The sequence below is a fragment of the Eptesicus fuscus genome, chromosome 7 (assembly GCF_027574615.1).
Source record: "Eptesicus fuscus isolate TK198812 chromosome 7, DD_ASM_mEF_20220401, whole genome shotgun sequence".
Taxonomy (NCBI): Eukaryota; Metazoa; Chordata; class Mammalia; order Chiroptera; family Vespertilionidae; genus Eptesicus; species Eptesicus fuscus.
Window position 1 is genome coordinate 40,695,443 of NC_072479.1, and position 26,495 is coordinate 40,721,937.

The 26,495-nt window shown below is 40.8% G+C and overlaps 1 protein-coding gene across 1 annotated transcript in view; it reads right to left on the reverse strand.

Annotated features, from left to right (window-relative positions):
- Window positions 1-26,495, reverse strand: part of LGR5 (leucine rich repeat containing G protein-coupled receptor 5) — a 153,154-nt gene that overhangs the window by 23,104 nt on the left and 103,555 nt on the right. The window contains exons 5-13 of the mRNA XM_028131178.2: window positions 17,287-17,502; window positions 14,835-14,906; window positions 11,605-11,673; window positions 10,236-10,307; window positions 6,836-6,907; window positions 6,369-6,437; window positions 6,157-6,228; window positions 2,557-2,622; window positions 1,549-1,620 (exon numbers count right to left, since the gene is read on the reverse strand). Of these exons, the coding sequence (XP_027986979.2) occupies window positions 1,549-1,620; window positions 2,557-2,622; window positions 6,157-6,228; window positions 6,369-6,437; window positions 6,836-6,907; window positions 10,236-10,307; window positions 11,605-11,673; window positions 14,835-14,906; window positions 17,287-17,502 (780 nt within the window). The remainder of the gene's footprint in view (window positions 1-1,548; window positions 1,621-2,556; window positions 2,623-6,156; window positions 6,229-6,368; window positions 6,438-6,835; window positions 6,908-10,235; window positions 10,308-11,604; window positions 11,674-14,834; window positions 14,907-17,286; window positions 17,503-26,495) is intronic.

Consider the following 26,495-nt stretch of genomic DNA (forward strand, 5'->3'; position numbering starts at 1 on the left):
TACCTATTTGAAAAAATGATGGCAGAAAACTTCCCCAACTTGGTGAATGAAATAGACATACAAGTCCAGGAAGTGTAGAGTCCCAAATAAAATGAACCCAAAGAGACCCACACCGGAATATAATGAACAACATAAACTGATGAACATAAATAGATCCAGAGACAGAGAAGCATCAAACAGACCGTCAAACTTCAGAGGGAAGGCAGGGGCGGGAGGTAGGTAAGAGAGCAACCAAAGGACTTGTATGCATGCATATAAGCATAACCAATGGACACAGACACTAGGGGGGTGAGGGCATGTGCTGGGGGTTGGGGGTGGTTGGGGAGAGCTCAATGGGGGAAAAAGAAGACATATGTAATACTATATGTAATACTTTAAACAGTAAAGAATTTTTAAAAAAAGAGAGAAGAATTTATTTAGATTAAAAAAAAGAGGCCCACACCAAGACACATCATAATTAAAATGCCAAAGGTTAAAAACAAAGAGAATCTTAAAAGCAGCAAGAGAAAAACAGTTACCTACAAGGGAGCACCCATATGACTGTCAGCTGGTTTCTCAACAGAAACTTTGTAGGCCAGAAGTGAGTGCCAAGAAATATTCAATGTGATGAAAAAAGCAAGGATTTACAACCAAGATTACTCTACCTAGTAAAGCTATCATTTAGAATTGAAGGACAGATAAAGAGCTTCCCAGACAGGAAAAAGCTAAAGGAGTTAATTACCACCAAACCAGTATTACATGAAATGTTAAAGGGTCTTTTTTAAGAAGAAGAAAAAAAACAATAAAGAATATGAACAATAAAATGGCAATAAATACATATCTATTAACAATTGAATCTAAAAAACAAAAGAAATGAACAAATAGAACAGAAAAAGACTCATAGATACAAGAACATTTTGACAGTTGTTAGATGGGCAGGCAGTTGAGAGAGTGGTTGAAAAAGGTGAAGGAATTAAGTACAAATTGGTTGTTACAGAATAGTCATGGGAGTAAAGTACAGCACAGGGAATATAGTCAATAATATTGTAATAACTATGTATGGTGTCAGATGGGTATGACATTTATCAGGATTATCACTTAGTAAGTTGTATAATGTCTAATCACTGGGGTGTACACTTGAAACTAATATAATAATGTATATCAACTGTAGTTGAAAAATAAAAATATAATTAAAAAAAAAGAAAGGAAAACTGTTTAACCACCAAAGAAAAAATGGGCAGGAAGAATTGTGTGGTCATTTCATCTTTGTATACAAAACAATCCCTGACAATTCCAGGCCATAAGCAGAAACACATTTTGTCAGTTATTCACAGAGTGGCCTCCTTCCTCTTTACCAAAGTTTCAGATCTGCTGACTGGCAGAGAGCATATTGCAAATTTACAACTTTTGAATTTATTTCTGGAAATGATCACTAGCAAAATATTTGCCTTTTCATAGCAAATATATGCCCACAATATGCATATACAGGGAAAATACATTATTAAAGCAAGATCCAAGAAAGAAAAAAAGTGCTCTATGATGGGGAAGGTGCTGGGAGGCAATACTCACAGAGATCGGAGGCTAAGCAACTGCTGGAAAGTGTCAACCTTAATTTCATAGATTTCGTTATGTCGCAGGTCTCTGAAATGACAGAGGTCCAAAGATTGATTTCAAAGTCACTGGTTTCAAAGCCTAGTCTTCTGAGAACTTTTACAGAGGGAAGACCTGCCCTCAATCAAAGAAAGACATGAAATTGACTATCAAGTGACCTTAAATTTTGTTGTTGTTGTTGTTTAAAAAAGAACATTGTAATTTATACACTTAAACAAGTATTGTTTGTCTCTCTTTCAAAGCAGCTAGTTCTTTTGGGTGAACATAAAACTATATCCCAAATGCCATCTTCATTTAAATACTTTGAAAATGCCTCTCCTGGCTCTGCCTTCTGAGACTTTCTTGTATTTTAGGGTCTTCAGGAGTTTCAAAACTGCCTTTCAAAGATAGATTATTTCTTTCTCCCTTAATTTTCCAAAGGCGTTCAGAGAAAAATTAAGATGGTTAATATTATTTTGATCAAAACCAAAGTATGAGTATAAAGCAATAGGCTGATGTTTTATGGAGGTGGCAATTTTAAGAAAGGACTTCTAAAATATTTCATGTGTAGTAGCACCAATGGCACTTCAAATATGACAAATATGGCACCTCCCCTAAAGATGACTATTGTGAAACAATCATACCAACAAACTCAAGTCCCCCATATTAAAAAAACACACATCACTTATTGGATATGTAAGTTTAGCAAAATGCCAAAGCTCAAACAAACTGTCTTTATTATTATACCAAGTTCAGGGGGGCGGGGAAAGGAAATAATAAATGGTTTGCTTATCATACAATGCATGGTAAAATAGAATTATTTGTATTTCCCAACTTTATAGCTATCCCATACAGTCATGTTGTGTGTGTAAGACGGGAACACACATGAAATGTCTCCCCAGTGAACCAAGCAAATCAATGACTCCTGGACACGTGAGTTTGGGTTCTTATTTTTGGCTAGGTGACTTAGAGACTTTATAGACATACATTTTCTGAAGCTTTTGGCAGACTGAAAAACTGGGTAAATCCTCCAACAGGTTGTAAGATAGATCTCTGAAAAACAGAAGGTACAAAAGGGAAAGAAGTCTGTTACATATTAATCGTAAGGAAACATGCTCCCTTTCCCCTTTGAGAGGATATATCTCCTAAAGGCCGACACTGACCATTTCTCCAGCCTGACATGGAGCAGGTAGTCACCGTTATTGGATTAAGCAGAAGATTCAAATGTTTACTAAAATGTAACTGTTATACTTCTTTAATTGATTTAAATAATTTACTTAATGAATATATTTATATTTTGTTAGTGATGATCTACAATGTTCTAGCTATTATCTTACCGAAATGAGTACAAATCAAATTAAATAATTGTGCCTCTGTTTCTAAGAGCTGCTATCTACAGCTAAAAGAATCACTGTTGGTTCTTTTCTAATTAACTAAAATAAAACCCCAACAACAATTCAAAACATAGCATTAACTTGGAAATCAATCACTACGAGAAAGGGAGGGGTGGAAATCTAAGAAAGTCTTCAGCCAAAACTCAACAAATTACAGAATAACAAAACCATCTGGATATATTTAGAGTAAAATATAACTAATCTAAAACAAGCCACGGTAATTTGCAGAAAGCTTAGAAAAAGAAATCTGGTAGATAAAGTAACAGAGATATATATGTAAAAAATTTTGTCTCATATTTTAGAAGTTATTGGCTAATCAGCTAACACGTTTTTATGCTTGATTTTAATTCTTAAAACTAGATCCCCACTATGCAACTAAAACAATCAATACTAAGAGGCTCTTAAGTTATTTTATTCTTTAATTGATCACTTTATTCTACATTTATTGGATAAATGTAATTTACATAGAAATACAATTCATTTCCTACACATAAATAGTTCAGATAAAGCTGTTTGCAAACACAAATTTGTAGTTTATAGTAGAGGTTTCAAAGATCAAACCGAATCAAAAACAAAATAGCAAAACCATACCTTTCACCTATACACAAGTATATGGTATGTAATTTTGAAAAGTGAGTGAAATAAAATGGACACACATGTTATCAAAGCTGATAGTAATTTGGTTCACTGATCTTCACAGACTTCAAGGGGACACATCCTTCCTGTGTACCTCTTAGTAGAGGGTGCATAAAATCCTCTTCTACATAAAAGACACAGTATCACCTCCTACCTAACTTCTATCTAATGATTTTCATGGCTAACATTGACCAAGCACTTCTTACATATAGATACCATGTTTACAGCTCTACCTGAACTATTTCATTTAATGCTTGTGGTCACTCTATGAGGGAGACACTGTGATGATCCCCATACAACGTGAAATGACTTGCCTAAGATCACCAGCTACTAAGTAGGGAAAGCCACACACAACCAAGTAACTCCCTTGGAGGTGAAGCAAGTTGGGGGCAAAACCACTCAAGTGCAGTTAAATTTCCTCATGTAACAAGGACCCACGGATGATTCAGCCTAAGAGCGTTGCTCTCAGACCTCTGCTTCTAGAACCTAAAGTAGACTGTAGTAGAGGTCAGGACTCTGAATTCTGTTCTCAACTTCAACTCAATCTACTTGGTTGATACACGGGCCAGAGCATTGATATCTTTCTCAGTTCTCTCCTTAAATGAGAAGATGCCTGCTTTGCTGATATTGCAGAGTTGTTGGGAAGAACAAATCAATATTGTAGGTTGAAGTGCTTTGAAAATGGCAAGATCCTGCTATCAATGTATTCGTGTATTTTCAGGCCTTTCTAGTTTCAACTTGAGGAAAGAATAATGGAAGTGAGAAACAAGATGATGAGTTAACACTGCCTGAGAGTTTGCAATATTCCCGGGGCTGGTATTTAATCCTCATGATGATCCTCTGAAGGAAGTAATTACACCTCTACTTTATAGATTAGGAAACAGAACCGAGAAGGAATAAACAACTTGTTCAAGATACTGTGCTGGTATAGAGAGAGACTGGACTTGAACCAGAAAAACAGACCCCAGAGTCTTTATGCATAACCAATTTGTCAGTCAGCCTCCATGAATGCAGTTCTAGACCTGGGTGGTTTAATATTTACTGTGTGACATAGTGAAGATAGATGCAATTTATTATTATTATTTTTATTATTGTTAATATTTAAAAATATATTTTTATTGATTTCAGAGAGGAAAGGAGAGAGAGAAATAGAAACATCAACAATGAGAGAGAATCACTGATCTGGTGCCTCCTGCATGCCCCTACTGTGGATCGAGCCTGCAACCCTGGGCATGTGACCTGACCAGGAATGGAACTGTGACCTCCTGATTCACAGGTCAACGCTCAACCACTGAGCAACACCAGCCAGGCAACAGATGCAATTTAAATACTGGCTCCCAACTTATTAATTATAGGATGTGAAACTCTAGTCATGGTATTGATCCAGTTTCCTTAAGAAATGAGGATAATTATACCTATTCTGTGTGTGGTAGGGAGAATTCTAAGATGGCTCCATGATTTCCACCACCTGCTGTACATACACTTTTGCCTAGTTATTCAATGAAACTGCTTGTGTTTAAAATTTGGACTCTGCTACTTTCTTGCCCTTAAGTTTCCCAGTTCTCAGTTTTCTCATCTGTATCTCTACCTCCCAGGGCAATGTGGGGTGAATAAGCGGAGACCAGCTCTGTCCCTTTCCCTTTCCTTCAAACATAAATGCCCGACTCCAAGGCTATCACATGGTGTTATTGCAACTCCACACGTTGAGCAACTCTGGCCTGGAGTGACGTGCAGGCTGGGAATGGGGGAAGGCAGAATCACCACGGCAGACTTTCCCATCCTTCCCCTTAACATCTGTCGTGCTGCTTGTAGCGCTGCTACTAGGTAAAGCCTATGGTGGAACTGCAGGCATTCAATGGCCGCAGATGTCTACTGCGTGAGAACAGAACCATGGCAAACGATGAAGGGCCCTTTCACTAAGTCCCAACAATGCTTGAGAGGACGATAATAGGGCTGAGTGGGATTTGAGGGAGAGGGCTGAGAGTGGAAGGTCAAAACAAAGCTCTTCAAGTTCCTATAAACGACTTTTCATAAAATAAGAAAGGCAGAGAAAAAAAAAGCTCCAAGCCAACAGAAATAACATATGCAAACAGTTTAACCATTAGATGAAACATTAGAACATGGCACCCACAACTACACCGGAAGAATGTTTGGTTGCCTTTATCAAGGTCCGTGTGCATCCGATAGCTTAATTTTTTATTTTGGCATCCATAGTGGGTTTTTAATCTATTTTTTTCTGCTCTGAAAAGCCTTTAGAGGGGGAAAGGAAGTTATTTGGGCTTGTTCATATCCATTTTCTTAAAGGAAACGTGTGCCAGTTGGACTCTAGTGGGAGACCGTTTGGGGTTTGGAAACATGGTGTACTGCCATCATTACCAGGGTCCTGTCAGAGAGCCGCTTCCCTGGCCCACAGCGGGCAAAGGAGGCCTGACCTCCTGGAGAAGAGCAAGGAAAGAACTTTCTCCCTTTTTAAAGGATTTTTGAAATAATGTCTGCCACTTCACCCCTAGATGGCAGCTGCCTGTTCACAAAGCGTTATTGCCTTACTGATACGCACAGCATTTGGAGATTAGGTAACTGATCACACACGGTTTGAGGAAGAGATGAGATCTGTGCTCCAGTTAAAGTCCTGTTGAAACACAAAACCAGACATAGCTCTTTTATTCAGGCATCACACGGACATATTTTGATTCACTGACATTCAGACTGGTTGGGCTTGAAAAGCAGTGCCTGTTCTGGTCAAAGTCAAGAGCCTTCTAAAGTACTCACAGGCTCTCCAGGCTCGCGGTTCCACTCAAATCAGGAAACTCAGTGATTTGTGAGGCACCATTCAAAGTCCTAGACGGAGGGATACATGAGAATTATTGGGAGGAGATAAAAATGGATAATTTAAAAAAATTAAAAAATATATTTTAAGAAATATATTTTTATTGATTTCAAAGAGGAAGGGAGAGGGAGGGAGAGACAGAAACATCAATGATGAGATAAATCGTTGATCAGCTGCCTCCTGCACGCCCCACCTTGGGGATTGAGCCTGAAACTCGGGCATGTGCCCTGACTGTGAATTGAACTGTGATTTCCTGGCTTATAGGTCAATGGTCAACCACTGAGCCATGCTGTCCAGGCAAAAATGGGTAATTTTTATTCCCATTTTCAAAGCACTTCAACTTATAATATTCATTTGGTTTTTACAGCAACCCTACAAGGGGAAAGTGATATGTCAGAGAAAAACTTACAGTGTTCTTAGTTCAGGTAAATGCTGGAAAGCAGATCTCCCAACAAGCTGGATCGGGTTATCATAGAAATGTCTGAAAAAAAAAAAAAATCCAAACACCAAATGTCTTAGTAAAAAACTTGGCAAATTTCAACAAGTACACTCAATGTTTTTATGTAATTTCGATTATACTATCTCTCCATATAAAAGCCTAAGTGACCAAATGACCGAATGACCGTTTGCCTGGTCACTATGACGGGCACTGACCACCAGGGGGGAAGATGCTCAACGCAGACATCCCCCTAAGGATCCCAGATTGAGAGAGGGTGCCGGCCAGGCTGAGGGACCCCACCAGTGCACGAATCCATGCAACGGACCTCCAGTATTATATAACATTCCTGATTATGGGGTTTCAAGCAACCTCAAAAGTGTTTTAACTTATGAGACTTTTGGTAAGAAATCCATACTATTTAAGATTGCAAATTTCTGACAGCAGATATGAATGATAGCTACTAAGAAGAAAAGCAAGTGAACTGACTGTCATTATTTAAAAATCTCCCTGTGCCTCCAACATCTGAGGACTCTAGTGAGTGGCAGAAAGGTAATTCAGGGTGCTGGCAAGCATATCATTAATTAAAGAAAGGTGAAGTTTTATATGTTATATGAAGAGTCTATCCTCTGGTCAAATCTTATCATAACACACAAGAGACTAAAAAATGGAATTTGCCTCATAATATTATATTATCCTTTATTTGCACTATGCGCTTATATATTCACATATATTCATGTGTACCCTGGGCAGATATGATACACACGCTTGTATACACAGGCAGAGTCATCACAGATACAAATAAGGAGCTACAGGGTTCTCAGATGAGAGTTCCCTCATGAGAGCAGGAAAAATTTCATTTGAAATGGACCCTGGAAAACAAAATTTCAATAAGTATAGTGAGGAGATAAAGAAACAAGGAAAGATTCATTTTATGAATTTAGCTTAGTTGGTCTGGACTATGTGTAGGGTAATTGAGTAGAGCTTTGGGAACTGATCAGGAGGGTTGGCTTGGGCCACATGGAAGGCTGTGAAAGTCAGGGTAAGGAGTGTGCATTTAACGTAAATAGAAAATCCCGAGTTTCTGCATGTTTCACAGCAAGAGAGTGACAATATGGATGCTGTGTTTCAAGAGGGATGACCCTACCAGTGGTGGAGGCAGGGAGATGAGCCTTAGCCTGATGCACATCTAGAGGTAATTGCTAGCAGAGAGGCTGATGGGCAGCTGGATGGGAAGTTAGGCATAGGATGGGACTGCAGAGGTAGAAATAAGGCCTGCGTAGCCAATAGATACAGGAAGCCTTTGCCTTCACAGAAAGTGGGAACCCGGGAGGGGGCGTGGGTGGGGATGGCAATGACAAGAGATGGAAACAGAAGCAGAAGCAAGGAGAGGAGGGATTAAGTCAACATCAAATATTGGGTAGGAGCACTAATAATTGGGGGGCTGTTAGTCCCCTTTAAGCGTTATTAGCAAATCAAAAGAGTGATTAAAAAACACCCAGTCCTGCAGCTGTTAGGAAAAAGAAGCAAAGGCAATGCTAGTTGCCAACCTCTTACTATGTAAATACTCTCTAATGAGGACTAATGTTTATTGGCAATAAACTTAAAAACCCTTAGTTTTCCAACATACTGTCAGAACATTTCAGGAATGATGAATGGTATATATATATATTTTTTTAGTTGTCAGGGCTAATTGGGACTCCAGCTCATTTGTGACAAATGGTACGCAGTCCCAGAATGCCTCTCAATCAAGTTGGCACAGGATGGATTTCTGCCAAGAAGTGCCCCTAGAGTCATGTTCAACAGTTGTCCTTACTCTCTTCCTCCAAATTCACGACGCCTTGAGGAGGCAGAAGGGCTAGGCAGTCAGGGACGGGACCTTGGGAAGGGACGTTGGGAGAGGAAGAGTGGGGAAGTCCTAGAATAACAGGACCTTGCAGATGTGAACAGCATACAGCTAGCTGACCGCACCTCAGAAACAAACAAAAGGACCTAGAACCGGGGAACCCAGGTAGGTGGGGAAAGAAGGGTGGGCGCGGGAGACCTCAGCTTTAAAATGTGTAGATGCTACTAAGACAGGCAACTTGCAGATAGCCAATCACAAGGCAGTGAGGTGTGTAATCAATCCCAAGGATGTTGCTAAGGCAGAATTCTTTGAAAGGACCAATCAGGAACTAGCAAGCATGAATTTACCCCTGGACAAAGAAGCACACGCTGTCTTCTCTCTCTGGCGCACTGGGCTCCTATCACAGGGGGTACCCTCCCCTGCGCCCACGTGGCTTGTGGCCATATGCGACTGCGCACATGGACTGATGGACTTTAGTTAGCTTGGATGCTGAGCTACTCCCAGCTGCAACATGGAACAGAAGCTCTGCAACTGGCCTGCTTTCGGAACCCCCGCGGCACCTTTTCCAGGACCGGTATAAGGGGCATGGGACTTCGGAACCTGAAACAAAGAAGCTTCACCAGTAACCCGCTTTGGGTCCCCTTCTTGCTGCCCCACTGCGGCAGGAAGTCTGTCTATCCCTCAATGAACTTTGCCTCCGCTAACCATTTTTGTCCGTGAATCCATTCTTCGGTTCTGTGAGACAACGAACTCGGACTCCGAACACCACATTTTGGTTTCACCTTCACCCATGACCTCAGTCCAATCCTATGTCCCAAATCTGCCAGGTATCTTTTTAACTAAGAACCAGCCCAATACTAACATATTTCCATCTTCTTATAGATCTACCTATGATCAATCTTATGTCTGTGCTAAATGTGAAACATAGAATTAATTATTCATTATAGCTGTAAGTATTTTGTGCTTTTATGGTACCTAAATCCTCATATACACCTTTCTAAAACATATGCATATTTCTAGAATTACAACTTAGCTTGTAATTGTATAAATGTGACTTCATGGTTGGCTTGACAATCAGTGGGGATACCGACAGCATAAAACAGTATTCCCTTTCCCCACCATCAACTTAGGCTGGAGTTTATTGTTGTAAAGGACTTCTATTTGTATATAACAATTTACATTTCTAGTACACTTGGATTCATTTTAAAAATCAATCAGTTTTATTCCTTATAAAATAGAGAGAAGCAGAGCATTTCACAAGATTATTGTGAAGTGAGAAAAGGCATCTGAAGATATGAAGCACAATGCAATGCATATTGAAGGTCCTAGAAAAACAAATCTTTTATATTATTTCATCATTTAGCTAAAACCTGGCAAAACATCTCTCTACATATTTCTCTGTATTGAGTCTTACATTGACTGAGAAAAAAGTTGGGCACATATAGACCATTCATTGTATTATATTTAAAAGAGCAATGCATGCTCTATTTCAGGATGGGAAAATAAAAAAGAACCACGGCCACTTACATTGTAATAAGAGAAGGGTTGCCTACAAATGCTTTCTCAGGTATCGACTTGATATTGTTGCTGTGAAATCCTCTAGAAAGAGAAGGAAATAATTTTTTGTAGGAAATATTGTGTGGGATGAATTTATTTATTAGCTCTCACCTTCTCGCCCCATGGCAATTACCAGCACCTTTAGTAACTAGAGGCTCAGGTTAAATTCCTCTATGCATTTTGAAACTTATGTGCCCTCACTCTCTAGGAGAAAAAGCAATCACAGGCTGTCATCTTGAAAGAGAAATAAAGAATCTGAAAGTAATAATTGTGCTTTATGGAAACTTACAATCTAATGTTATTAAAGAAAATCCATCTGTTAATATCTGATAGAGCACTATTGTGTAACAACCCCATTTGAAGCTAGGAGAAGAGAAAATGGACGTGAGCTGCAGTGAGGTAGAGATTTAAGTAATCTCCTTATGAGAACAAAATTTCCTGAGCTGAAGGAAGGTGCTCAGTGAGTCTGTAATAACGAATTGATTCTCATCTGTTGATGCTAATGTTGTCTGAATGGCAGAGGGGCACAAAGGTCTTTGGGTCCTATGTGGGCCCGTGGATGAGAGGAGTGGCAGACATTGGTCAGCCTCGCCATAGACAACCATGACTTCCAGTTGGGCCACAGTGGGTTTTCCCAAGGCAGAACCTCCTGAAGGTGTTTTTTTTTTTTTTTTTTTTTTTAATAAACAAGCCCGTGCAGTCTACCTCCTTTAGCTGTGTGTCTTATTTCTCTCTGCCAGGAAAATAGGCTCCAGGCTTATTTTCCTTTCCAAGTGTTAGCACAGTGCTTACATAGTGTTTTTTTAGGTACAGTGAAAAACTAATTATAGTATGTAAAAGAATATATACAACCTAATAGCTGAAGGTTAGCTCTACTTTAGTAAAATTGTGTTTTTTAATTAAACAAGAGTCATGAAGTATTTAAAGAATGTGAAATAACGTATGTGAAAGCATCTAGCACTGCACTAGGCACATGCATTTTATTCTAGGTTGCTATGCAACCTAGAAATGTTTTTCAAAATGCTCAGCAAATAATGGAATTCCATTATAGTTCTGCACAAATCTATAAAGTATATAAATATTGGGGCAATGTGTCTTAGGAAAGAAGTATGGCTTAGAGAAATATGTATATATTTTTTCTAATATACATATATTAGAGAAATCCATTATAAATTTTAAAAGATTATTTGATGGTTGCTGATGATAGAATCAATTACAGTATATTTCAAGTGTACTTAATTGTCATTTATATGAATTAAAATTTTTTTCTAATAAGTCACATTTAAAAAAAAATTAACCAAGAATAGAATCTCCCATCAAATCTGTCCTAAATACTTACAGTTCTTTAAGGTTGGAGAGTGTCTTGATTGCAGTGGGGAATTCATCAAGGTTATTATAATTTAAATCTCTGAAAGTAAGTACATAGTATTTTCAGTTTTTCATTTACAGATTCATATATATTACAATTACTAGGAAAGTTAACATGTTATTTCAATGGACCAGTATCACTGATGAAAATTCTCATTCCTTCTTTATTTTCTTTTTGGTTAATCTTCACCTGAGGATGTTTTTTCTATTGCTTTTTCAGAGAGAGTCAAATGGAGGGATTGAGGGAGGCAGACAAAGAGAGAGAGAGAGAGAGAGAGAGAGAGAGAGAGAGAGAGAGAGAGACATCAATATGAGAGACACATCAATTGGTTGCCTCCTACAGGTGCCCCAACCAGGACCGGGAGCGAACCCACAACTCAAGTACATGCCCTTGACTGGAATCAAACCCGAGACCCCTTAGGTTCCCAGGCTAACGCTCCTACCACTGAGCAACACCAACCAGGGCTCATTCCTTCTCTTTATGGAGAGAGGTTTGCTTGGCTTGCTGATCACCACCATTCCACAAGTCTCTGCATTAAAATGGCCATTAGATTGATCATGAGAAATTTCAGAGTCAAGGCTCAGTGGCACAGGGGCATTTCAAAAAAGGGAGGGGACATAGGGCAGTGTCAGTGACCAAGTAGGAGGGATGCTTGGCCAAGCGTTAAAAGCTTGCTGAAGTGGCTCTTCACCTGAGCCTAGCTCACTAAGCTGCCAGATGGTACGTGCACTACTCTGGGCCCTGAATCACATGCCCTTTCTTGTTCCCTCCTCCGTCCTCCATTCTTCCCCCTGCTTTTTAGAGTCTTGCCTGATAGGACCTCTTGGAGAGCTACTTTGTCCCTGGCTCCTGGGGAGTGCCTGTATCCCTCACAGCCCGAGGTCCGGACGACAGCCTGCTTCTGGAGAGGTTTATATGTGCAGGGTACTCTCAGGAAGAACATTAGGTCTAGAATTTTCTCAGGGACACAAATAGTGATTCAGATCAGAAGTATGATGTTTTCGTTGGTCTGTGAGGCAAAGCTCTGTATTATTTTTCATGCACGTCGATGGGATAGCCAAACAATCTCAAATCATTAATTTCCCTATTTGTTATGACACAAATGGCTTTTCAATTCCATTACTCACACGAGCTTTATAGATTTACTCCACCTTATAGCTACATCTTTGTATGAAAAAGTAATTGCCTCCTGATCTCTGGGAATGGCAGATTTCCCAGATGACACAGAAAAACCTTTTGGTCAGGCAATCAGATGTGGTTAGATCTTCCTCTGTGGAAAAGAACTGCTATTTAATTTTAAGAGAGAGATAATTTAACTGAGTTAAACATGAATCAAGATTCCTACTTGTCTGACACAAACCATCCTTAAGCTATACTGCAGGCAGGAAACTTGGGTCTTTTGTGGACATAAATTTTCTTCCTGTTTGTAAATCTCTCCAGATGCTCTGTTTTGATTAAAAAAGTACTGGGTCCTTATAAATTACTTGGATTTCTAGTGAGAGAAAGGAAGACGTTGGGAGTAACCAATTGACTGATCCTCAGCCCTGGGCAAGGGGAGGGGAGGGGGTCAATGAGATGTTTCTCCTAAAATGTTTTATTCCATGGTATTTATATGCAATCCTGGGTCCTCACCTAAACATGAGGGGGTGGGGGAGACTATTTTCGGAAATACCCATCAAAGCCCTTCTTGTTTTTGTTCCTGTTGAGTTGAAAAGGACCGAAGGTGCTTTCCATTGCTAAGATCCCCCACCCAGCTCTGTGTAGATAAGGGAGAAGTTCTCATTTTTCCCAGCAGCCGATGGAAACTGCTTGCCTACGCCATTGAGTTGACATCAAAGTCCTGCCTGGACAAGTTCATCTTTGGCATCTCCTTATGAGGATGAGTGCTCCCTTCTAGGAGGACACACAGTGACGTAAGTAACCCGGGAAGGACAGCTGTTAGTGCTGATCGGCCTCCAGAAGACCACGAACAATAGATGGTCTGGAAGGAAATTGGTCTGGAAGGAAATCGGTGGACGCAGAGCTGGTTGGAAGTTCAATTGATCATGTGCAAATTGTTAAGCTCTGTATGCAAATGAATAATGGGCTCCAAGGCCACAGCAGAGGTGGTCTCTGGTTATCCCCCTCTGCAGTCCTGTCACAGCCAGCATGGTCGATTCAGTGGCCCTGTGTGGTTTATTGTGCTCGAGTAGCAAAGACACGAGATTTGAGTTGGGACACAGCTGGAACCACCCTCCTCTCCCAGCACACTCAGAACCTGCACTGCCTGTCACCCCACCCTCACTGTGTCTCTCCCACTCAACAGGGCGATGAAGAGCAGCTCCTCACCTGGGGAAGGGCTCAGCCAGGTGTGTGGCCCATAAGAAGCCCGTCTCCAAGTGGCTTATGGGATACACTCTAGGCTACGGTCAGCTGGCTGGGCTCTAGTTTTATTACAGGTAACAACTCAAAACTAAATGTTTGACTTTTTCTTTGGAAGTAGAATGTAGTAGTGAACGTGGATTTTGAAGTCAAACTAGAGAAGGAAGCAAATCCCAGTTATGCTATTGACTAGCTATGTAATGTTGGTAAAATCCTTAATAGCACTAGACCTAAGATGGGAGAGTAATGTCTGCTCTCATAGGGTGGTTGCAGGATTAACTGAAAGTGTGCCAAATGTCCAGTGCCTTATTTGACTATGGATATACTCAATACATGGTAGCCACCATAACTTGTTAGTCTTTAGATTTGCTTTTAGCATGAACCCTGCTGTTTCCTCATGAGACACCTGTTCATCTCAGATTGCAGCCTGGTCTGCATCCTGGACAATAAAGAATTTATTCTTTTTTTTTTTTAGTGTATTTTTTATTGTTGATATTATTACAGATATCTCTCATTCTTCCTCCCCCATTAGCCCCCTCCCGTCCTTATTCTCGACAGAATACACATTCTCAAACACATAGTGTCTGCTCAGTGGAAAGCATCTCCTTTAGCTTATAATGATTCTAACTAATTTATCACTCTTGTTAGATCAAGATAAATCTTGTTTAGCTTTGCCAGGTGTGTGTTTGTGTGTAAGATAAAGCTGCAGTGAATATCTGTTTAAAGCTCAGGCAATTAACCAAACCAAACAGCAATCTTGACTTTAAGGCTGTTTTGATTCCTTCAGAATACTCAGGAAAACACTGAAAAAAAGGGAAACAAATAAAAGGTCAACTCACAAAGTCTCTAGGCTGTGGAGCCCATCAAAGCATTTCTTTCCCAGAGAGTGGATTCTATTGTTATGGAGATGCCTGCAGGAGAACATTACAGACAGTCAGCAAGGCACACTGCACATAGAAATTTAGGCACATTTTAATCGCTTAAATCCAAAGAAACTTAAACTAAAGAATGCACTAATTATATACAGGAAATGCTTTGTCTAACGTTTTGTAAAAGGTTATATGCTCCATTCACTCTTGCCATAGATAATTTTATACCTTAGAATTTAATAGGCAGTCACAGTTTTACCTTTCAGGTTGAGATATCAGGTAGTGTATTATAATATGAGCAACATGATTGATAAAAATAAATCCATGTTGTTCAGTGTGGTTGTTCAGCATATTTTCCGACATGGGTTAATTAGCATGGCTTTTGGAGGTAGGGTGATAAGAAAGACACTGACCCTCATTGACAAACGGAGGGTGGAGGAAAGGTCCTGGTGTATCAGCACATTTTTTGTTGAAGCTGATGGCTTATGATGACTACATTCCCAGGGTAGGGCCACAGGGTAAGAGAAAACAGCAGTTTTGACTGCAGAAAATGATGATCATATATTTTGGCTGCCCAAGGAGATTAGTTATCTTGACGCACACATAATACCTGACTGTTTAGTCAGGGGCACTTAGATTGTCAAATAATAAAACGACCATAGCAAACACAACAACAGCCGTCAGTGTGAGTGAATCAAAATTATACATATTTTTTTGTCAGATCGGCAAAAATATAATTTTTGGTGTGGCCCAAAATTTTAGTAATTAGTTTATGTGTGCCATGAGCTGAAAAAGGTTGAAAACCACTGCTCTAGTGGAAGAGAAAACAAAGCACCTATCCAGCTTCTGGCATGTCCCTAGCACCATATTTGTAAGTAAAATTCAGTTTAGAAAGATGTTAATATCACCCAAAATTTGTTATTCTTTCAGGCTAAGATTCTTATTCTAATATATATGCATTGGGTTCATATGAGATATATGTAATATTTATTGAGGATCTTCTACTTGCAACACATGGGGAAAGGGATTGAGGGGAACCTAAAAAAAAAAAAGAAATGAATGAAAAGCTGGTGAGCTCTCAAAGTAGTGTACAATGCAAAAGACAGACATGCAGTCAAGGAAAGTGGAATGATTGGAGGCAGTGGTGAGCGGGTGGGTGGGCGTGAAGTGAAGGGAGAAATAGTGCAGAAGAGGCCTTGGTCCAGGTTCTTCCACCAACTGATCTTACAGTCTTGCAAGCAGCTGCTATTTTCCTCTATCAGCATCAGCTGACATTTTATATACCCGGGGCATATTTTTACACGCTCACAGAAGACTGGTGATTTTTCAAACTATTAATTGATTTACTAAAACAATGGAACCTGGACCTGTGGGTGGGGAGGCAGAGACATGCATAGCTCACTCTCAGGTTCATTCTTGCTTCTCTTTCCTGGTAGGAATTCAAGAGTATTTATTTATTTGTTAATCCTCACCCGAGGATATTTTCCCATTGATTTTTAGAGAGAGTAGAAGGGAGGGGGAGAGATATATAGAGAAAAACATTCATGTGAGAGAGACATCGATTGGTTGCCTCCCACATGTGCCCCGACCAGGGCTGGGGATCGAGCCTGCAACTAAGATACATGCCCTTGACTGGAATTGAACCCCTACCCTTCAGTCCATGGGCTGATGCTCTACCCATTAAGCCAAACCATCTATGCCAAGAGTATTTATTAAATAACTAGAGGCCAGGTGCACGAATTTGTGCACAGGTGGGGTCCCTCGGCCTGGCCAGTGATAGAGGCCTATGGGGGGGGGGGGGCAACCGGCTGGGGGTAGGGACCCTGAGAGGTTGGCCAGCCAGGCCCCTCCCCCCATCAGGGCCAATCTGGGGGGCCGGCCAGCCAGGGGGAGGCCACGGGAGGTTGGCTGTGGGAGTGCACTGACCTCCAGGGGGCAGCTCCTGCATTGAGCATCTGCCCCCTGGTGGTCAGTGCGTGTCATAGTGACTGGTCCACTGGTCATTCCGGTTGTTCCAGTCATTTGGTCCTAATGGTCGCTTAGGCTTTTATATATATGGATAAGAATGGCATATTTCAATTTGACCTGAATTATAAGTTATTATTAGAAATAAGGCATTTTTACTAATTGTACAGTGTGGTGGTTACTTGCACAATATACAATGGGCAGAGGTCATACTTTATTATCTTTGAATGCCCAGCAGTACTTGGCACTTAGCAGGTGTTCCATAAATGTTGTTTCATTCTTTTATACAATTAGAACACTTATGAGTCATTTTGGGGAGGGATTCAGGGGTTTTTCCACCCTTAAAATGTCCCTATTCAAGGTTTGAAGAGCCAGCACTTTAAGGTCAAGGTCTTAGAGTGAATTTAGAAATTGTTGAAAGGGAGAGAGAGAGAGAGAGAGAATCAATAGAACTTACAGAACTACCAAGCTGGAGAGGTTTCCAAAGGCATAGTCTGGGATGTGGTGTATTTTGTTCAGGGCCAAGGTCATGGCCTGCAGTGCTGATAAACTTCTGAAAGCCTGGACAGGGATTTCCGTCAGAGCGTTGTCATCCAGCCACAGGTGCCTCAGGGAATGCAGGCCGCTGAAACAGCTGGGGGGAACGTAGCTGATGTGGTTGGCATCCAGCCGCCTGGGGAAGAAAGCAAGCGGGAATGGAGGAGAGACCAGAGCCCAGGCAAACACGGGCCTTGCAAGAAAACCCTCCACGTGCTGATTAACATGAGTAAGACGGGCCCGGGGCCCTCAGGGTCCTCGGATGTCTGGAGCATTTTGCTGTCTTGCTAAGCCCACTTTCTCACTCAGAGGAGAGCCATTGCTTGTGAGGTCCCCTGGGCTGTAAAATTCCATGGTGCTTGGTTCTCTTCCAGGCTTGTGGGTAGCATGCTTTCATGCCTGAAGTGCCGCCCCGGAGGTATAAAGATTCAGGTGAGGCTCTCTTAGTGTTCCTTTCTGACACCAAGCGAAAGACACCCTCCCTTCTCCCTCCCGCCCCAAGCCAAATACATGCCTTTGTGTTTGTCCCCCAGACTGTTTTGAACACCCTGAGCATGCTAATCCACTGGTTTGTTTATTAAGCTCTGGGAAAAGATTGTTTCAGTATTCGAAAGGAACGAGTGATTTGTAAAGGCTGTTCCGGCGCTGGAAGGCCTAAACACTGCTGGCTTTCCTGCTCACCCTACCCACTGGCACTGGGCAGATGTTTGTTTTTCCTGACATTTTAAATGAATAATAAAATTAACAACATTCCCAGTTTTTGCTTCCTTTTTTTTCCCCACACACCATTTTTTTTTTTTTCTCTCCAATGGGAAAAGACATCTAAATATAGGTCTGGTTAATGAGGTGTTGCAACTTCAGAGCCAGCAGAGGGAGTGCAACACATTTATTTCCCCCGAACCCAACACACACAGCAGCTGTGATGACAATGCCTTAACTCTTCTTGTTGAAGTGACCAGACAGACAAATAGTGAAACATTCCTGTGAGGTGCGTGAACAAGAGAACCGCCATCGCTCCGCTAGGCTTCCCACAGCCCTCCCTCATCTTGTCCCCGATCTGTTCTTCAGGCTCACCCATTCGTTTGCATTTTTCAAAGCTGGGATTTAAAAGAGGAAGAGTCGCACGTTAAGCAGTCCATGCATTAGGAAGGAGTAGGAAATCACGAGTGGATTTTGAAAAATATCTTAGGAAGCATTCAAGACTAAACAGATGTGGGAAGCACACCGGGGTCGGGAAGCAATCCCCCCCGCACACCAAACTTAAACCATTTGGAAACCGGGAGAACGCTCCGTGGTAGGGAGCGAGGGAACGCGGCTCCCTCACTTCCGGCCACAGCGCTTCGCTCGCCCTCTGGCTGCTACTTCTGACTGAGTGGGAACCAGTGATGCCTCCAAGGTCCTGGGCCGAGTGGTGACAGCAATGGAGATAAGGTCACTTGGAGCGCCGCGTAACAGCCCGGCGTCAGACCCCACTCACAGTGACATTTCCCGTGGAACAGCTGTTGCTGTAGGCAGCAGAAGCCCAGCTTCCAAACAGCTCAAGGTTCTGTCAACAGGTGGAGCTGGAAATGGTTAGGAAAACTCAACACTGTCCCTTCCCCTTTCTCCTGCAACAACATGCTCAGCCAGTGTTCAAATAAGGTGTAATTTCATCAGGGGACGAGGAGGTGATTGTTATTGTTCGACGAGAAGGAAAGCACATATGTAAACTCCCCTTAATGACTGTGCCGATTAAAGAATGAAGACTTTATTTAAATAATACCAGCTTCCAAGTTTTAGTTGACGTATTGTCTGATTATTGCCAGTTGCTTAGGCACTGAAACGCCCAGTGGCTTCTAAGAGTCCTGAAAATGACTACCCTTAAAGTTGAGTGCAAACCTTGGGCTACATTTATACAAAAGACTCTCAGCATTGAGTCATAGGCTTGTCTTCTCTGATCTCTAAGGCGCTACCAAAGTTTCTGATGGATCTTGAAGTGACCCTGGGATCAGTTTCCCATGTTAATAAGTCCATTTTTCTGGATAGATGTCTTTTATGAATCACCTCCCTCCCCCCGAAAAAGGGGTATAATCTGGCCTCTACACTGTCATCTTAGAGCAATTTGCTATCTGAAATGAAATGAGTGAGACAGGGCAATTCTTTAAGTCTTAACACTCTGAGTACTAATACTTGTGGATTCAATACTTGGGTATCCTGACTGCAGCACTAAAACATTTCTCTGCCAGAACAGTTTCATATAAGAAGCTCCCAATAAATGATATTCCTTCTAAATGCAGCATTTTGAGGTCCATGTCCACCTGGCCTCAGTGGTCCAAATCTAATTCAGAGAGTGGTATATTGTTTGTATTCAGAGGCAGTATCTGATTTAATCTTAACAGAAGATCCCCAGGCTAAACCAGAGTATGGAATTAATTATACAGCCAGTCATACAGGTGGTTCTTACAGAACAAGGTTCAGACTGTGGACAAAGCAGCTGGCAGGGCACAAGTTGTGCCTATTCTGTGAGCAAACAAAGAGCTCGTATTATATCAATCTGCTCTTTTTGGGCAGCTGGACATTTTCTATTCATATGCTTGGAAAATGCAACATTTAAGCAGTGAAGTATAAGAAAAACGACACTAGACAGAACATGAAATAGGTAAAAAGGTGGTTCTATAACATTATCAGGAGCAGTAAAAATAACTACATTATATAGTTTCATTTTTAAGTGTTTCTTTGTTATTACTTCTATTTCATGCAAGTCACAAAGTGTGTGTGTGTGTGTGTGTGTGTGTGTGTGTGTGTGTGTGTGTGTGTAAGCAGCTCAGAATCTGTGAATTAGTGCAGAAATTTGGAATGACTGTGCTAGCAGCTTTGTGACCATGACCAGGTCAACAGACTCAGTTTTCTGTAAAATGGGGACAACACCTTTCTGTCTTATAGGGTTGCTTATGATTAAAGAAAAGAATACCACGGAGCTTTGTAAACCATAATGCATCTTAATGATCTTAAATTATTACAACTTGAAGCTGGTTAACAGTTTGTGTTTTTGACCATCAAAACAATTCCCAAAATAAAAAAGGTAAACTCAAATTTTGCCTTAGTCAAAATTTAGTTAAAAATAAATGTTAAGTTGCCAGTGAATTTGTTTGAGAAACACAGACAACCTTTTTCACCTCTCATAAAAGAAATTATTAAGAGGTGTCTGTAATTATAATTAAGAGAAGTCACCCTTATTTTTTATCCTTCAGTATTATCATTATGTGTGTAAGTGTGTTTTGTTCCTGATACATTATTGAATATACCACCTTCTTTCTAGAGGCAAAGGAGAAGTGGTGACATGTGGAAGATGTCACATTCTCAGAGAAAGTTACTAGCAATGATCTTGGCATTTAAGTTTGTATCTACCAATAATGTGATAGAGGTGGCACAAAACCTGCATGCAGTTAGATGCTGTAAAATAAAACTCTTTAGCAATGGGAATGGCTGTGGAAAGATCATGCTGATAGCACTGTACCAGAAGAATGGGTGGGAAAGTGACCCAGGCAGTGGCAGTGATCAGGGAGAGAGAAAATGAGTGCCTGGAGGAAGTATGGAAATGGAGAGGAGAGTCTGATATGAGAGATGCTAAGTAAGTGAGCCTGACAGAACGTGGGACTCACCAGGTGTGGCCAGAGGAAATAAGGAAGCTATGATGACTTCATGTTCCATCCTGGGCCAGTGGGTGGATGGAGCCCATATAAGAGCAGGGATGAATGTTACCCAGAATTATATAAATTAAAAATAAAACAGAACTGCATGTTCACTGTGAATATAGTTCTTTAATATCAACATAACCTATGTGATGAAAAACTAGGAAGGTAACAGGCAAAGAAAAAAATCAATCTTTTATGTCAGACAAATAAAAGGTGTTAATTTTCTTACCCTCTTATGAAATTTTTTCCATAATGTTTTCATGCATAAAAGGTTAATTGTACAAATTGTATTTTTTTAAAGAAACATTTTGCCAATTTACTCTGTGGCTCTGAAAGGAATTTTTGATTTCTAAGCTGTATTATTGTAGGGATTAGACAATCTATGAACTCATTCTTGCTATTGTTGTTCCAGAAAAATAGTCCTTTACATATATATATTTTATATGATACTTTGCCAATGTATCACACAAACTTATGTCTTTGTTTGAGAATGTCTTTGATGAGTCATCTATACTAATAAAAGGGTAATGTGATAATTAGACCAGATAGACCAGACATCTTCTGGACATCCTTCTAGACAAAGCCATGGTGGCAGGGCTGAGTCAGAGGCGGTTAGGGGCAATCAGGCAGGCAGGCAAAGTGGTTAGGGGTGATCAGGCCAGCAGGGGAGAGTGGTTAGGGGCGATCAGGCAGGCAGACAGAGGCAGTTAGGGGCGATCAGGCAGGCAGGCAGAGGCGATTAGGGGCAATCAGGCAGGCAGGCAGAGGGGTTAGGGCAATCAGGTAGGCAGAGTGGTTAGGGGTGATCAGGCAGGCAGGCAGAGTGGTTAGGGGTGATCAGGCAGGCAGGCAGGTGAGCAGTTAGGAGCCAGTGGTCCTGAATTGTGAGTTGATCCCCCAAGGGGTCCCGGATTGGAGTGGGTGCAGGCGAGGCTGAGGGATCCCTCTCCCCCAGTATATAATTTTCATGCACCAGGCCTCTAGTTAACTATAAGACAGAGTTAGTCAAAAGATAAGCCACTGATCTTGGCTAATTTCATATCTGAGATTACTGTAATAATGTCAATTATTAACATGGATAACTTGAGGAGAAAAAAGCTTAGGTGTGAAGAATGCTGCAGCTGCAGGCATAATAGCATTCAATAAATGAGGGTTCTTTCAGTAAATGAGGGCTCTTTTCCATTATGAATAATGGCATCTTCATGACTGACATTGCTATTTTATATTTGGATGAGCATTTTTCTTTGTACATTTTAAAGAAATGACCAACTCTCTTGTACACACATTTGTAGATTAAATGAGACCATTATGAACAATTCACAAATAGTCAAAAGACCACAGTGATTGAGATCATTTATAAAATCTTAAGAAATAAAACCATTTTCAGTTAACTTACTGTTGCAATGAAATGAGATCATGTAGTTCCAAGCTTGTGTATAATACAATTTGAAACTTCCAGTCAAGATGGTGGCCTAGGTAAAGTAAACGCCGTACTTACCTCCTCCCATAACCACATCAAAGTAACTATTAAACAACAGAACACCTATCATTCAGAACCACCTGAAATCTGGCAGAATGGAAGTCCTACAACTAGGGAATTAAAGAAGAATCCACATCAAGACTGGTAGGAGGGTTGGAGATGCGGAATTGGGTGGTCACACACCCATGTGTGGCAGATAAAAACCAGGAGGGATATCTCGGTTGCAGAGGTTCCCTTTGAGGAGCGAGGGGTCACAGCCCCACACCCGGCCCCAGCCCAGGTTTCCAGTGCCAAGAAGAGAAGTCCCCATAGCTTTTGACTGTAAAAACCAGCAGGGATTGAGGCTGAGGGAGACAGAGGCTGTTGGAGTTCCAGGCAGCTCCTCTTACAAGGCCCATGCATGGACTTACTCAGACTAATTCCTTCTGAGCTCCAGCACTGGGGCACCAGCTTGAAAGGCACCAGAGACATATGGGGAGGAATTGATTTATGAGCGAGAGCTTGTGTGTGAGCCCGTGCACACGTGTGTGTGTGTATGTGTGTGTGTGCGCGCACACACGTGCAGCTTTCTACAAGACATAGGCCATTGTTTCTTTGATGAGCCTGTCCCTGACAGTGCAGGCAGGTGGGTGCCATATCTGAGACTTCATCAACCTGGTTCACACTCTTTGCCTTGCCCTGGTGATTCCCTGAGGCCCACCCCACTCAACTTTTGGATCCACTTAAGCTGTTTCCAGTGGCTTTTCCATTGAATGGCCTGTCTGGCTCATGCCCCAGATTTTCCTATAATCTCTCAAACAAGCAACATCTGGCCTCAGCGTGCCCCATACTTCTTGCTAAGTGGCCCCAGGCTCAGCTCTAGTAGAAGCTGGTCTTAGTTCGAAGTTTGGCCTCACCTGGGTACATCTAAGCCCAGCATAAGAAGCAGCCACCTGCAGATAACTTTGTAGCTCATGCTGGGTGGCCCCAGGGAGAACACAGGTGGTGGCTGATCTTGGCCTGTACCTCCTGAGAGGCCACAGAGCCAGTGTACTGGGGGACAGCCTCAGACCACATCAAAGCATCATCCAAATACATCCACAAATGACACATTTAAGGGGAAGACTCAGCAGGCACCAGAACCCCACTGAAGTAAGTCTTGCTCTGGAGTGTGGGGGGACTGCACAGCTGATCCTCCATGATGGCCAGAGGTCAGTGGTTGCAGCCAGTCCTTGCAGCTGATCAGGCTGAGGGTAAATCACTTCTAATGATGTGCCAACAGCAATTGAGGCTCAACTACAAAAAGAGGATGTACTCAGCCCACATGAGGGAATTCACCTCAGGTGCCCAGCTTGCGTGAAAAGGGAGGCTGTGCCACTGGACTCTACTGAACACCGACTACATTAGGCTACTCTACCAAGCCTGGGAGATATAGCAGCTCTACCTGATACATAGAAACAAACTCAGGAGGTTGCCAAAATGAAGAGACAAAGAAACATGTTTCAAGTGAAAGAACAGAATAAAACTTGAGAAACAGAACTAAATGGAGAGAAGCAATCTACTAGATGTAGAGTTCAAAACACTAGTTATAAGGATGCTCTCTGAACTTAGAATTCCAAGATCATTAAAAAGGACCAATCAGAAATGAGAGATACACTAATTGACATGAAGAATAATTTACAGGGAATCAACAGTAGAGTAGATGAAGCCAAGAATCAATAAGCGATTTGGAATATAAGGAAGCAAAAAACACCCAATCAGAACAGCAAAAAGAAAAAAGAATAAAAATATATGAGGACGTTATAAAGAGCCTCTGGGACAACTTCAACTGTACCAACATTCACATAGTGGGGGTGATAAAAGGAGAAGAGAGAGAAAGAACAAGAAATTAAATATCTATTTGAAAAAATGGCAGAAAACTTACCTAACTTGGTGAAGGAAATAAACATACAAGTCCAGGTAGCACAAAGAGTCTAAAACAAGATGAACCCAAAGAGGCCCAAACCAAGACGCATCATAATTAAAATGCCAAAGGTTAAAGACAGAGAGAGAGAATCTTAAAAGCAGCAAGAGAAAAGCAATTAGTTACCTATAAGGGAGCTCCCATAAGATTGGCACCTGATTCCTCCACAGAAACTTTGTAGGCCAGAAGGGTTCAGAGTGATGAAAAGCAAGATTACTCTACCCAGCAAAGCTATCATTTAGAATTGAAGGACATATAAAGAGCTTCCTAGACAAGAAAAAGCTAAAGGAGTTCATCACCACCAAACCACGATTATATAAAATGTTAAATCTTTAAGAAGAAGAAGAAAAAAAAAAAGATAAAAAATATGAATAAAGTGGCAAGAAATGCATATCTATCAACACTTGAATCTAAAAAATAAAATAAATGAACAAGCAGAAAAGAAACAGACTCATAGATACAGAGAACATTTGGAAGGTTGCTAGATGAGAGGGAGTTTGAGGGAGTGGATGCAAAAGGTAAAGGGATTGTGAAGTACAAATTGGTTGTTGCAGAACAGTCATGGGGACTATCATGAGGAAGATAGTCAATAACATTCTAATAACTATGTATGGTGTCAGATGGGTACAAGATTTATTGGGATAATAATTTAGTAAATTATATAATGTCTAATAACTGGGTATACACCTGAAACTAATATAATAATGTATGTTAATGTAATTGAAAAATAAAAAAATGATTAAAAATGCAATTTTACAAGGTACCTTAACTCCTTGCTATGGTGAAATTTTATTGCATTGGAAAACACTGGAGTTGATAATTGGAGTTGAATTTGTCAGGAGACCAGTATAATACTCTCAAGATAGAATTTCATCTATCTGAACTCTTATAGATTGAATATATATAGTCTTCATTATAGTATGAGTCATTTTTATTATTAGCACTGTTTGTTTGTTTTTTTAAATATTGAGGGAGTGGCCACAATGTGAAATTTTAATGAAATTTCCAACCTATCTCCTTGGATGATATTAAGCATATGAATATACATAAACACCATGATTGCTTACATGGGAATTTCTGCTTTTGTTTTTTCTAACATTCTCCATCTTATTTGTTGGTAAGTTTAATGTAAACCAGGAAGAAAAATTATTGCTTTATGTTTACCTCTGAAAAGTTAAAAAAGTTTTTTCCTCCCTCTTCTCCAACTTGGGGAGAGATAAAGTCAGCGGGTTCACTGAAGTACAGTCATTTTGAGACTAGTCACCTGATTGACCACCAGCCAGGTGAAGTGCCAACTGAACCAAACTTCTGTCTCTCTGGCATCATTGGGGAATGCAAGATTCCAGTGAGAAATATATTGTAGAGTCAATTTACATTAAGTTGTTCAATTTCCCAGAGGTCACCACTACTGTGAATTTTATAATGTAGATGATCTATAGCCAAAGTAACACGAGCATTAACTTCTTCAGTTTCATTTTTCTCCATAGAAAACAAAGACCATCTTTTCATCAGGGGCACCATTAGTCTCCCAGGTACCACCAGGGTTTGAAACCTGGGGGTCATTTTTGAATATTCCTATTGCTTTCCAGCCAATCATTCACCAAGTTCTCTCCATTTATCTTTATCTCAGAGACTCTCCATTTCCATTGTCTAGTTCAGTCTCTTATCTCTTCACACCTGTATTATTGCAACAGCCTCAGAGCTGGTCCTTTTGGCTTTGATCTCTTATCTTTTCAATTAAGCCTCTAGGCTGCTGCCAGATTAACCTCCCTAAAAGTGTGCTTTAGGTAATTTCCCTGTTAAGAATCCTTAGTTCTTCCACATTACCACTCCTTTTACAGAAACTTCTCATTCTAATATTCAAATCTCTCCATCCACTTTATCGAGCCAAACTTCTTCCTTATTTCTCTGTCCCAGTCAAGTCCTTCCCACAGAACTTCTGGGCCTTGTGTTCATGAGCATCTCCTACCTCCTGCCTATCTAAATTGCATCAACTTAATATTATGGTTCTTTTGAAATAGAAAAGCCCTCAG